Source organism: Austrofundulus limnaeus, unplaced genomic scaffold, assembly GCF_001266775.1.
Source record: "Austrofundulus limnaeus strain Quisiro unplaced genomic scaffold, Austrofundulus_limnaeus-1.0 Scaffold518, whole genome shotgun sequence".
Lineage (NCBI taxonomy): Eukaryota > Metazoa > Chordata > Actinopteri > Cyprinodontiformes > Rivulidae > Austrofundulus > Austrofundulus limnaeus.
In genome coordinates, this window is record NW_013952920.1 from 285,953 (window position 1) to 299,795 (window position 13,843).

At 37.4% G+C, this 13,843-nt stretch overlaps 2 protein-coding genes across 4 annotated transcripts in view; one reads left to right on the forward strand and one right to left on the reverse strand.

The window, feature by feature from the left end:
• The window catches only part of mfrp (membrane frizzled-related protein), a 23,652-nt gene extending 18,062 nt beyond the window's left edge, over positions 1-5,590 (reverse strand). Inside the window, exons 1-5 of one of the 3 annotated variants that reach the window (XM_014026026.1) lie at positions 5,199-5,590; positions 3,721-3,829; positions 2,421-2,558; positions 2,059-2,211; positions 1,760-1,979 (exon numbers count right to left, since the gene is read on the reverse strand). In XM_014026026.1, coding sequence (XP_013881480.1) covers positions 1,760-1,979; positions 2,059-2,211; positions 2,421-2,558; positions 3,721-3,829; positions 5,199-5,333 — 755 coding nt within the window. In that variant the 5' untranslated portion in view covers positions 5,334-5,590. Of the gene's footprint in view, positions 1-1,759; positions 1,980-2,049; positions 2,212-2,420; positions 2,559-3,720; positions 3,830-3,996; positions 4,097-5,198 lie in introns of those variants that run through there. The other 2 variants (XM_014026025.1, XM_014026027.1) reach the window with 2 other exon arrangements.
• A 700-nt stretch (positions 5,591-6,290) lies between these two features.
• si:ch1073-280e3.1 (complement C2) overlaps positions 6,291-13,843 on the forward strand; it is a 16,156-nt gene continuing 8,603 nt past the window's right edge. The window contains exons 1-13 of the mRNA XM_014026012.1: positions 6,291-6,342; positions 6,464-6,561; positions 8,992-9,139; positions 9,230-9,415; positions 9,570-9,743; positions 9,924-10,022; positions 11,411-11,553; positions 11,645-11,786; positions 11,932-12,066; positions 12,189-12,296; positions 12,418-12,555; positions 12,688-12,797; positions 12,966-13,071. Of these exons, the coding sequence (XP_013881466.1) occupies positions 6,291-6,342; positions 6,464-6,561; positions 8,992-9,139; positions 9,230-9,415; positions 9,570-9,743; positions 9,924-10,022; positions 11,411-11,553; positions 11,645-11,786; positions 11,932-12,066; positions 12,189-12,296; positions 12,418-12,555; positions 12,688-12,797; positions 12,966-13,071 (1,639 nt within the window). The remainder of the gene's footprint in view (positions 6,343-6,463; positions 6,562-8,991; positions 9,140-9,229; positions 9,416-9,569; positions 9,744-9,923; positions 10,023-11,410; positions 11,554-11,644; positions 11,787-11,931; positions 12,067-12,188; positions 12,297-12,417; positions 12,556-12,687; positions 12,798-12,965; positions 13,072-13,843) is intronic.

Sequence of the window (13,843 nt, forward strand, 5' to 3'; positions counted from 1 at the left end):
ATAATATGTTCCCTCCTGTGGGTGCAAGGAGGGAACATATTATATCTGGTCAGAATGAAACTATCAAAAGTTTAAGATTGTAAGAAAGTTCTTATTACCAACTGTATCCCTTATTCAGAAGATAAAATAACGAATAAATATATTAGTTCAGTCAAATGTTTTGTTAGACTGTTGTTGCTGTGTGTTTAGCTTTTTTTAAATTCTGTATAGGTTTCCTAAATTCATTCATTACAATTCATATAAAAATACAAAGTGTAACATAAATTGATTTTTACACTACTTTACCTTTACAGATTATGAAACATAAATTAATTGTGTGTGGGATCAATAAAGTTGTATTTTGTAGTCCTGTAAGAAGTTTTAATACATTGTTTTTGGTACCTGTTTTTCTCAAATTGTGTGTGTGTGTGTTTGAATAAATGATGGTGCCGTATTAATGTTAAGTACTCTGTTAAAATGTGCATTATGAAACAAAGTCCATTCATTTGTAGTAGTTCACAGCGCGTCCGCCATATAGCTTGTCACTGCAGCGGACCGACACAGTCGTCGAGGCTTCTGTGTGTTCATTTCTATGCCGCAGATAACCCCTTCTCCAACCAGTGACAAAACCAGTGACTCCACCCGCTAACCAATCAGTGACTGACAGTCATCTGACGTCACGTTTTCAGGCCAGCGCGGTACACTTTTGGACCGTGCTGGCTTGAAAATATATTTTCCTTTTTTTTTCTTTCTTATTTTTTTGGTGGGCGTTTTTGTATTTTCTTTTTTATTGTACATATAATTTTGTTTTTATGGAATGAATAAAGTTTGAAATACTTCTCAAAACTACTAATACTTCACTTGGAACCACAACAAAATACATTCTGAGAAAGGGTCTAGTGCATGAATCCATTTTAGTGGAAAAGCCTCGGAACCATGGAGAGCCAAGTCAAACCAGTGCAAAAGGGGCATAAGTATAACCTTTTAACACAAACCCATTTTAGGATGTTTCAAAGTCTGTAGAAAGCACAAAAATGTCTTTATCAGACAAATTTGGTGTGGTGCCAAGAATCCTTTACAACACATACTCCAAATACCACCTATTGAATGACATCATTAATCAAAAATGTAGCATATTTTTGTTGGCGCAAACCTTGTTTTGTCTGTTAGCAAAACATCTTAGGAACCAGTAGATGGATTTTAATGAAATGTTCACACATCTAATCAACTACGGCCAGCACAAAAATGGCTTTAGCTCTATTTTTTTACAAGCTTTTAGCTAAAATTTGATGTGGCAGTAGTAATTAGTAAGTAGCAGTAATCCCCAACACTTACTGGGACAGTGAGGTTGCTCATAATATTGTTTTCAAGGTTTGACCAAAATGTTCACAACTTTATTTGTCAATGTAAGATCATTTTAGTTTTACATTCTGGCATAAAAGGCAGTGGATGGTATACTTTATGAAAAGGAATGCTAGACCTTTTTAATTCTTCCTTTCTTAACTAACATGACCAACCTCTAGAAACTGAAATAGGAAAATTGATGTGGGATATTGTCAACAGAAGTGCCACACTGTAAATCTTTACAGACAAGCATAAATAAATATATAATAGAAAAACAGGATTTTCATCAGTTGCACATGTTGGATGAGAAGAATTTTGAAATGGTCATAAGTATTTTGTCTTGGCAAAAAAAATTGTTTGCATGAAACATTTCTATTTTAAAAAATAAAATTAAAAAAGCAGAAGTGACAATTGAGAAGAAAAACATTCTCCTGACCTGGTGACCACAGAACTCTGCTCAACAGGCTCCTGCACCTCCAGCCAGTCAAACAGACAGGGAGACGGACCCTCCACGGCCAAAGAGGTAACATGAATCTGGACCAGGTGAGGAGGCGGGACCTGAATCACCCACACACACAGTGAGTTCGGGGGGTAGGAGCCAGGATGGTTCGGAGAACTGAAGCTGCCCTCAGAGTCGGTCATAACTCCTCCACAGCCTGATGAGAATAAATAACTTGTTCAAAAATAAAAAAACATGAAAAAGCTAAATGATGAACGGATGCCTACTCGTCTCACGTGGATGTGTCTGGGTAGGTTGAGGTGAGGCGGTGATTTTTATGTGACTTCTGTTTGAGGGGACTGTGGGTGAAGGAGGGGACGCTTCATGTCCATCACTCTGCAGGTCAGGAGTGGTCATCAGTTGATCCTCCACGGCCTGATCTTTTATATCTAAGTGATGAGGAGGAAATTATTTAAAACGACAGAAAACCTGCCAATCAGAAAATGAATATTTGTAGCATTAATGGCAGGTATCTTGTTTAAAACATGATTTAGCTTTTTAAACGAGCTACATTTAAGTACAGCTGATGGTGGTCAAGTCTCATCAAAGTATTTTATGTTATTGTCCTTTATGACGACCCACTGGAGGTGCAACTTACGAGTGAGGATGAGAGCCAGCGCTAGACCCAGGGCTGCCAGCAGGAGCAGGACTGTAGCAGAAACCACCACTAGCCCCCAGCTCCGACCAGGACCCCGGAGACGCATCCAACACACTTCTACGAATCCACAACCAAGGCCTGAACGACACAAAATGAACATGTTGGGGGTTATTCTCATAACTTTGGATGCTCAGTAGAAAGTCTGTGATTTAAAAATGATTAAAACAACAATTTATAATATTCAGCCTACTTATAATGAGTCTAGTTCAAAAGTTTGTTTAAAACCTGGAAACATCTCAGCAGTTCCTCCTTTTTATTCTCACCAGGAGGGCTGAGAGTGAAAGCTACAAACATCAGGCCTTTGTTTTCTACAATCAAATAAAAAACAGCAATCATCTCCATTTTAAAAATCAAAACAGCTGAGATTTTATGTGTTTTCAGGACAATAGGCGCTCGACAACTTCTATGTAATAAATGCATTTTATGCTAGAACCGTTCCTATTTTTATACAGCTTTTTGGGATCAATTAATTTTGTTCAAACACCAAGCTAAAATCCATAATAACATCACTGTTTGAGATATGTTTTGTTTTTAACCCCAGAGTAAGGTTTTATGTGTGGAACTAAGACTTAATCATTCTGATGCAGCTAATTTCATACTAACAAAACTAGCAACAACTAGAAAATTAATGAAGCTATGATCTGTTGCCTTGGGTTTTATTAAGGCTGATTACCTGGGGAGGCCATCTTGAATCAGGTTGACTCCAACAGTTGATCAAATTATTTCTGAGTTTTATTTAAATTTCTTCACTGGTTCATCAGACACACTGACATCATACAAGCAGAGTCATCAACAACATGATGACCTGCTGACAAGAAACACCAGCAGTCATGTAATTGCTTGTGTTTTTTTCTGTAAGCAAAATATCTCATAAATCAGGAAACAGAATTTGAATAAATTAGTCAAAGTAATAATTTGATTTCAACCAATCATTGAATTATATTTGGAGTCAACCCAATTCCAGGCTGCCACAGTTAAGTTAGAAAGTGCAAAAATGGCTTCAACCCAGTTATTTATTTACAACAACCGATGGTAGCAGAGATTCATACCCAGTATATAAACCAACCTCTAACAGATTTAACTTTGGCATGCAGGGTAAAGGATGAGATACATTCTTTTAAGATACCCCCTTTTCTTACTTCCAAGACGAGCTTATTTTAGCTTTGATTAATGGATTCAAACTATAAAAGTTGTAAGACACTTCAGTCCTGGAGAGCAGTAAAGTGTTTTTGTAACTCACTAGCAGCTGGTGGTTTGATTGGTTCGGGGGTTGATGAAGAGGTCCTGAATCCCTCCACCCCCTCCTCTCGCTCCTCCTCCAGCTCAAAGGCAAGGTTGCAAAACACATTCTGGGAAAAGCAGAACAAATAAAAGAGCAAAGTTTAATAATGGCTGTATTTTTATGCAAAATGTTGCCATGTTTTGGGAAAAAAAAAGTTCTTATTCAAATGTAGAGATGAAAAAACTTTTTTTTAACTTAGACAATATTTTTTGCATTTTAAGCTTGGGGCCTCACCAGATGTCTGAGGTTTCTACGCAGCCTCTCAATCATCTGGTTTCTCAGATCTGAGCCACTCTGATAACCACTGACACACCGAGGCTTCAGCTCTCCACATCTTCCCTCTTTTCACTTTCTTTTCTTGGTATTTCTTTAGTTTCTGTTCTTCTTTCTTCATAAAGTTACTCAACTGGGATTTGCTACTTCTGTCACCACCACAAAGCTTTAACAAATTCATTTTAGCTAAAATGATCTCATCTTCCAATAAATACTGATTTATAAGATCACTTATAGCTGGCAAAGACCTTGAGTTAGGGTCACCAAAACCATCCATCCATCATCCATCCATCCATCCATCCATGGATATCCATCCATCCATCCATCCATCCATCCATCTATCCATGGATATCCATATCCATGGATATCCATCCATCCATCCATCCATCCATCCATCCATCCATCCATCCATCCATCCATCCATCCATCCATCCATCCATCCATCCATCATCTTAACAGTAAATTCAGAACAAATACTGTATGTACTGATAGATTTTTATCCCTCACCTTACCAACAGGCCTATTTAAACAAATTATTAAATACAAGTATACCAATGGTGTGACACACTTAGACTGGGTTCTATATGTGGATAGAATAACTATAGAGAGGAAATAAGCTGTGAAACAGAAGATCATTCAAATGAACCAGCTTTTTACCAGTCCTTAAATGCAGCACATGTTTGTACCTGTACAGAGCTGAGGCTTAAGGAAAAGCTTGTGTGAACACAAAGGTAGGTTTGTGCGCAAATGTAACTCAATCTGTGTGTGTCACACCATCCTTAGACTTGTTTTAAACTATTTCCATACACAAAGACCTTTTTAAGAGTGTAACATTTTAAGGCTTCAGACAACAATCTGTGTGTATAATGTAATACAGTATATATATTTTTAAATATCTAAATTTTTTTTATATATGCTCAGATTGCTTGACAAATGTGTGGATTACAATATATAATCACAAAAACAAAAGCTGGGCACATAATGTTTTACAGTTGTGATTATTACTAATCAATTTCCGTACTTTTGTCTCTACTTTGACAACAAACAATAAATCAAGTTCATTAGAGTTTGAAGTTGTCAGGTTTCCAAGTAATGTCTCATTTAAAAGGTTTTAAATGTTTTAAACCAAGCAAAGTATGCCAACTTCAAATTCTCTCTTTCACCTTATAAATGCCAGAGGAGTCTGAGAAAACAGAAACTTGGCTGAGGTCAGACATCTTTCTCTTGGGAACAGAAGAGGGACTTTGGTCCTCTTCATATGGGTCCAAATGTTTGGATGAGTGTTTCTCGGAGGACATCTTGTAGAGAGCTGCTTTTCTTGTAGGACGGTTTAAGGAGTTTTCTCTGAGTCCTCTTGTTGTTGTACATTTTGCATTTCGTCAGTCTCCATTCAAGTTGTGAAAACTCCAAACAGCTTGGCTCTTTGCTGGAAATCCTTCAATACAAGCCACGTAAAAATGAACCAATTCACATTAAAAAAATGTGTAGTTCCCAGTTTTCAAAAAGTCAGTGAGTGCTGCCTCTTGGTCTTATGTCTGGTTCTGTACAAGCTGCTTCAGTTTGTGTGTCTTTCTCCTTTTTTTTTTGTGGGGGTGTATGAGACCGTTTACAAAGAAGTTTTAGAAACTTCTCAGTGCTGAGAAAAGCCGAGTCACCTGAGAGGACTGAGCCTCGAGAAGGAGGAGGGACTAAGTAATGGGTGAGGATTGAGCTGGAAGTGGGGGTCCGTGTTAAGTCCCTACAATCTGCCCAATCTCCTGAAATGTTTAATTGAAACACTAAAAAACAAACACGAGCAGCCACTTTAATCCCCTGGCCAAAACACAGAGCAGTCATTTTGTGTTAATTCTAAAAAGATTTTCCCTCAAACTGCAGTAATATCAAGGTGGGAGTAATACCTGCAGGATGTGATGAAGCATTAGCAAGATTAGACGCTGCAAAGCTGGCTGATTAAAATCTAGTTGAGCGTGAAAACATTCAAAGAATGCCTTTATTTCTTTGCATTTTAAACAATTAATGGAAGCTTGACTTCCCAGAACCCTGAAGCATAAGAAAGAGGTAGTGCCACCAAAACCGAAAGTGTGAGTATAAATCTGGTTTGTCCTCAAATTGCTCAATGTGTCCCTTCATGTTTGGTGGTGCTGGGTTAATGAGTAATCAGTCATCAAATAAAGCAGCTGACTGCAGTTCAATTCAGATTTTCTGGTTCTGATTTCTGCCGCTTGAAGATAAAAGGACGACAACTGAGTCTGGTCATGAACATCAAGTCTACACTCTGGATTCTGCTCTTTATTTTCATACAAAAGGGTGAAATTTGTCTTTAAACTTAGATTTTTTACATCACATTTAAATGGTTTGATGCCATAAGTTTGATCCTCTGTGTTTAGAGATGCACGCTTGTCAACAACACTTGACCTTTGTGCTTCAGGATCTCTGCAGGAGGATTATGAATATGATTATAAAGATCAGCCTCAGAACTGCTCCGTCACAGAGAGCATCAAAGGTGGACATGTCACCTACTCACAGGTAAAAAAAGGGTTTCTTTCTCTCTTTTCAAGATTACCTTGAAGCATTGGTCTGTTAGGTTACACATGTAACACCAACATGGCAATTTGATTAAGAAACATATTACTCTTCCTGTACTCGGAGTAGTCTTTGAAGTAAAAAAAGAAATTGAACTTTAAATTATATGCAAACAAAATAATTTCCAGTTAACTAAATATGATGTTGTACTGGGAGGGAAAAACAACAAGAGGGAAAAAAATCCAGTAGTGTATAGTATTTCTGCAAAATAATGATAAATTTAGGTAAAGTTCATGAAATGTATTCTACCATTTGTTTTAAAGTTAAGAAAGTTGTGTAATTGTGTGTAAGTTTAATTATGGAGTATTGGAGAAGGGGTAGGATTAAACAGGTTTTACTTCTTCCCTTTTTAGACATGTTAAATGGAATTTATGTGTATTGTTGTGTGTGTCTATGTATGTAGGTTTGTATTTATAGATGGGTGTGCACATATTGGGTACACATATATTTTTCAGGTTTATTTGTTTTTTTATTTTTAGATTTTATTAACCTTTATTGTCCCTCAGAGGGGAAATTAAGTCTCTGCATTTAACCCATCGCACATGTGAACACACATGTGGAGCAGTGGGCTGCCAATTTCGGCGCCCGGGGAGCAATTGGGGGTTGAGGACCTTGCTCAGGGGCCCAGGGTGGGGCTGGTTGGTTTGGGGAGTCGAGCCGGCAACCTTCCAATCACAGACACAGCTTCTCTACCCCCTGCACAGGGCCAGCCCTAGACATTTGGGGGCCCTAAGCAAAATTTGTTTTGGGGGCCCTACTTCACCATAAGTATATCGTAAAAGATACGCAAAACTAAATGCTGTATCTACTGTAATTATAAACCCAGTGCAGAAAATTTGACCTCTAAGAACACAGTGTATATAACTATAAGGTTTAATAAATGTATTAAGCATTTAGAGGAAAATGCATTAATTTGAAAAATTATAATGAAAATATATGAAAATATATTGTTTAAAACAACATCTAAAAATCTTGACACCAGAATTAAAATCTTAATTGCAGCCCCATCATTTTCTTTTTCTAAAAATGTTCTGTTCCTTGTTCCTTGAAATGGCAGTTCTCAGCAAATTGTGGGTCTACTTGATTTTTGGAAGCAAAATCAGCCAAACTGCCATAAATCTGACCTCCAATCTCATCTGAAGAGTTCAAAGTCTCTGTGAACATCTGCAGGAGCTCTGCAGACCCTCTCAGCTCAGACCTGGTCAGACAGATGTGAGGACCATGGAGCAGGATCAGCTGGTGGCTTTCATTGTCAGTAACTGTACCACTGCATTCAAAGAGTAAAATCAGTTCAAGTTTTCATTACTACTGTGCACAAAATTCAATTTTCCAAGAAAGGCATCTTCTCATGCAGGTGGTGGTGGTGGGGTGGGGGGTGGGGGGTTCTGGGGGTTCTCCCCCAGGAAATTTTGATGAAATGAGATCCTTTTTCCTGCATTCTGGAGTATTTTAACAGGTTGCTAAACACATTAAAGTAAAAACTTGATTTCATGACTATTTAGTATGAAATGTTTGAATCATCCTGGTTTTAAACTCACTGCTGGCCGAGATCAGAAAATTAATCTGATAATTTATCAAACGAGTTTAGAGTTCAATTTTACTTTTTTTGTCTGATTTTGATTTAGTTTTATTTGTAACACATGACATTGTGCCAAGCAGTACTGACTCAACTACATGTTTAAAAAATGAGAATATTAATAATTTTACCCATTAAACAGGTGTAATTATGATAATCACCTAAATTTACTGATGGGCCTATTAACCAAAACTAACATGACAACCTACAGATAAAAATACTGATTAGTTCCAAGTGGCTGTGTAGCAGCCGTCTGACCCGACAGAACACCATCCGTTCTTATCCTCCAGAACTCACAGACAGCTCTGCACCCCTCCATGATCCACAGGTGTTCGTTCACCTGGCACCGCGTTCTCATGGTGCGTTTAAAGAGGGCTTGGAAAAATGTGTTACTGCATCTTAATAGCAGATTAAACGTTTGTAAAGGTAAAAAAAACATGCGGGGGACAGAAAGTTTGGTGTAGTAAATAAATGAATGAAAAAAAAAAAAGATTTTTGTCATTATTTCAGTTCTGTGAATCAACACCATTGACCTAAGCCCAGAAATGTGTTGTGAAGTTGGACAGTGTCCCCTGAGGGGGAGTGAGCGTGTGTGTTCTATGAAATAAAAAGAGGAAACTGTGGAGGACTTGTTCAGCTGAGTCCAAACACTACTCTTAATTTGCAGGCTTATGGATTAAAACCTTTATTGCACTAGATTTGCTGCATCCTCACTTAGCTCCGTCAGTTGTTTGAAAGCTAATAAACACGTTTTCTTGGTTTAATATTAAAAACTACATTGTGTGTTTTCTTTCTAGGACGGTTTGCAGGGCAGTATTTTGACGTATCACTGTGGCCTGGCACAGTATCCACACCCTGTTAGCTACAGAACCTGTGAAGCGGATGGAGAGTGGTCACCCATGAGACTACCGAGTGGCAGACTCGTGTCCAGGCCCACGTGCAAAGGTCAAATATTTAATGAACACAACCTTCCGTTCTTATACACTCTGCTTTCTCCTCCTCCATCTTTATCATACTCTCCTCTCCTGTGTACAGACGTGTTGTGTCCCGGTCAGCTCCAGTTAGACAATGGTGACTTTTGGCCCAGGAATCAGTGGTTCAGAGTTGGCACATCGCAGAGCTTTTCCTGCCAGGAGGGGTTCACCTTGTACGGGTCAGAGCAAAGGAACTGCACTTTATCCGGACACTGGACAGGAGCCACTCCAGTCTGTGCCGATCATGGTGAAAAATATGAAAATGTTCATGACAAAGCTCAAGTCATCTAATTAATAAATATTTAATCATGTTATTTACTGTATACTGGACAGTTTGAGCACAAATACAAATCTGTAAGTCCAAAACAAATGACACAATGCTCGTGTTTCTTTTCCTGCAGCTGATGATTGTGATGACCCGGGGATCCCGCCGGGTGCAGAAAGGTCAGCCAGTCGATTTCAGACGGGAGAGAAAGTGACGTACAGGTGTCAGACTGGTCTGCATCTTCTGGGGTCATCTGAACGGGTTTGCCTGGAGAACAGGGAGTGGAGTGGCTCAGCGCCACGGTGTCAAGGTTTTTAGGATTAAGTTTCATGTTTCCTCAATGTGTTCACAAGACCACAGTCCTTTCCCAAACGCCAAACCAAACTAATATGAACAACTAAACTGTAGAAATTAACACACATTTTCCTCTCAGCAACAGCTCAAGCAGCTGTTTGAAATCAACGATAAAATAACTTTTGTTTCCTTGCAGGTCCAAACACCTTCGACTCTCCTGATTTTGTGGCTGGAGCCATGGCCGAATCACTTGCAGGAATGATGGATGTACTTTCTCCAGACTTCAAAAAGAAAAGTGGGTGCTTAGTATTAATAGTCTTACTTTAGACTAATTTTGTAAAATATGAACACATTAGAGCTCTCGAACAGCAGGACAAAAGGGTCCGGAAGCAGATTAACTTAAAACTACCTGTTCATGATTAAACTGAAACTTTTATTTAATTTTGGGTCAGTTCTAACCTTGTTTTATGGAATAATTTTGATTTACTCAGAAATGGACAAAGTCTTGGACTATTTTATGCTGTGCCAAAAAGCATGTTACATTAGTCTGTGTTAAAAGACCATTTAAGTCTAGGACAAACCCCAGTTTGTGTCTGGGAAACCATCAATTTATCAATTTACTGATGCTTATAGAACTCAGGTCCAGCTGGTTTTAGTGATTGTAGTGTTTGTGGACAGGATCTCATAAGTTCCAGTTGTGGAGAAGATGATGTCTCATTTGGGAACCACAGGGTCTCATCTCTGCTTTATGCAGAGCCTTCGTAACGTTCAACTACTTCAATCTGAGAAACTACCACCAGTGTTGTATAAAGTACCACAAAGTCATACTTGAGTAAAAGTACAAGTATCTTACCAAAAAATTACTTTGGTAAAAGTTAAAGTTTCTTTTAGGAATATTACTTGAGTAAAAGTATTAAAGTATCTGATATTTTTTGTACTTAAGTATTAAAAGTAAAAGTACTAATTTAAAATGAGCAGTTAGATTTTCTGTAAGGACATTTATTAGGAGGTGACCTCCCCAAAAAAGTGCAGAAATTACCATATCGTATTAATGTAATTAATTTATGTTAAATTTACGTTGCAATATTCTAGCTGTTTCAGTTTATATACATATATCAAGGCTGCACAAAGCTTTTCCCCAAAATGAAAATCTATCTGAGGACTGCGGCCAATTACAATAATATAATTCATGAAATACAAATACTTCTTAAGTACAGTCCTTTTATTTTAATGATTATGTCCTGCTGGAGTGTGACATGATTTGTTTGTGTACAAACTAATACGGTATCAGAATTTTATATATTTATACTTCTCATTCAACCACAATTAAATTCACTCTACCTAGGAGGCACAATTTATATAAATAGTATTTATTTTTTACAATAACAAGCTGGAATAAAAACAAGCAAAAATGAAATAAAGTAACAACTTTCTACTTCTTGCCTTTTGTAAAAATGTAAGGAGTATAAAGTACAGATAATTGTGTGAAAATGTAAGAAGTAGAAGTAAAAAGTAGGCTGAAAAATAATTACTCAAGTAAAGTACAGATACCCAAAATTCTACTTAAGTACAGTAACAAAGTATTTGTACTTAGTTACTTTACAATTCTGACTACCACAAGTTATGATGAATGTTAGAAAAGCAACCAAAAATGTAATTTTTTATGCATGTTTGTATGAAAAGATGTTGTTCCATCATTTGGCCGAAGCTTCCTTGTGGGTGAAGTCAGTCGTATGCACATCTACATCCTACTCGACACATCGGGAAGCATCAAGGAGAAGGACTTTAATAAGTCCAGGAATGCCACCATCGCTCTGATCAAAAAGGTCAGCACAAAAATGATTTCAGTATATAAGAAAGAGATAAACATTAAGCCTGTAAATTTAGCTTTAAACATCTCCTTCACTGTCTCTCCAGCTCGACAGCTATGAAGTCCAGTTGAATTTCCATGTGTTGTCATTTGCCAGTGAAACTAAAGTCATTGTAGACATTACAAATACAGATGTAAGCGGCAATGCTGATGAGGTCATAGAAGCTCTGAACAACTTTGTCTACAGCAGTAAGGCCTGATTTGTTCTTTCATGATCTGTTTACCTTCTGGGATGTGAACCTGTGCAATACACCAACATCATACTTTTAATGTGTTATGAACAAATCCATTAATAGACTGACTAATGTAGCACTTTGTGTTTGTTCATCCGAAGGCCACGGGCGCAAAACGGGCACCAACTTGTCCTCCGCTCTCCATAATGTCCAGGGTACCATGAACTTCTTAAGAGTGAACAGCACCACAAAACATTTAGAAGGGACTCAGAACATTATCATCATAGAAACTGATGGTAAAAACTAAGTTTCATAAATATTAACACTGTTAACTTGAAATACATTTTTTAATATCATTAGCACTACTGAAATAGCAGAAATTGGTGCCTTATGATGCTTCTTTTCCTGTTTACTGCAGGTTATTCCAACAGAGGAGCCAAGCCTCAGATCGCTTTGGCCCACATCCGGAGCTCCCTGGGTTACACCAACAACACATCTAATGATCACTCGAATGAAAAAATGTTAGGTATAATGACAGAAATTTATTTAATTTTAATTATTTACATACATTTTTTTTTCTAGATTAAAACCCAAACCATTAATCTCAAATAAAATATTTTATGGAGTTCAATGTACTTTTTCTCCAGATGTCTATGTATTTGGTGTCGGAAGCAAGGTGAACAAAGAGGAGTTGAATTCTCTGGCCTCGAAGAAACGTTATGAGAAACATTTTTTTGTTCTGGAGACCTATGAGAAACTGGGAGACGTGTTCAACCAAATCATAAGTGAGTAGCAGTTTTCACTCGGCTCAGTCTCAAAAATTGTACATTTCCCCTTGAACCTATACAATTTTAAAGAAGAAATACTAATTTTTCTCTTATTAAATCATTTAAAAAAGAACTGTTTTCATAAATCAGGTGACAGTAGTGTGACGATGTGCGGGGTCGCTCAAGAAGAAATCTCAAAAGACCTGGAGCATTCTCAAATCAAGAGCTACACCAGACCGTGGCATGTGACTCTGTCATCAGTAAGGGCTTCTTTACACACCCACCCACACACAGTTAGGGTGTATGCTAAAAATGGTCCCCACATAGAATGGGATACCCGCCCACACATATATGAAGACATAATGGAAATTGAACGATTTTCATACAAAATTAATTTTCCTGTGCCGCAGGATGAGTGGGGAACAAAGGAATGTTCTGGATCAATTGTAAGCCCAAACTGGGTGCTGACAGCTGCTCACTGCTTTGCCAGAAACAGCAAAGGCAGAGGCCCAAAGCAGCTGACCATACATTATGGTGAGTGGCACAAAAAAATTATTTAGTAATGTGTTTGGTAAAAGAGATAAAATAGATAAAGTTAAAATAATGTGTATAATTTGGTTATTCTTAGCCATATACCTGTGTGATTTAATGTTTTAATTAGTATTAACTGTGAAGGCTGCCAATGCAACAGCAGTGAAGTTATTATTCTTTTTTTCTTTTGTTTTAATCACAGATTTTTAATTTGCTACTACTTCTACACTTATAAGAAACATGCAGCTTGGCTTAATATGATGTACTATAATTTTTTCACCACAGGCAACTTTGATTTAAGCAACCTTTGAAATAAACGGCAAATTCCACAACAAACAGGATTCTGGTTATATGACTGAGGAACTGTCCTTTTTAGAAAGCTGTAACTCAGACATACATACTTCAGTGTAAAAACAGCAGGGCTCCAGACTAACTTTTTGCACTGGTTGCACCAGTGTGCCTAATATTTTTTCTTAGGCGCACCAGCAGTTAGGCGCACCCAAATTTTCAACTACGTCGCATTTAACATCAGTTTTACAGGTTATTTTTTTAACCACTGTCCACTAAGGCAATATTACTTTGCAAATAATTAATTAACAGTACAGTAAACATAAAGTTCCATATTTGAACCAGAATTGTGCAAGACCTATAACTCACTGAAAAGTATTTAAAGTGATTCCATGAAAATTCTAAGTGCAAATATTTAAAGGCTGAACAGCTTATAAACATCTCAAACTGGACATTTTCATGGATAAATGTCTATATTATATTATAT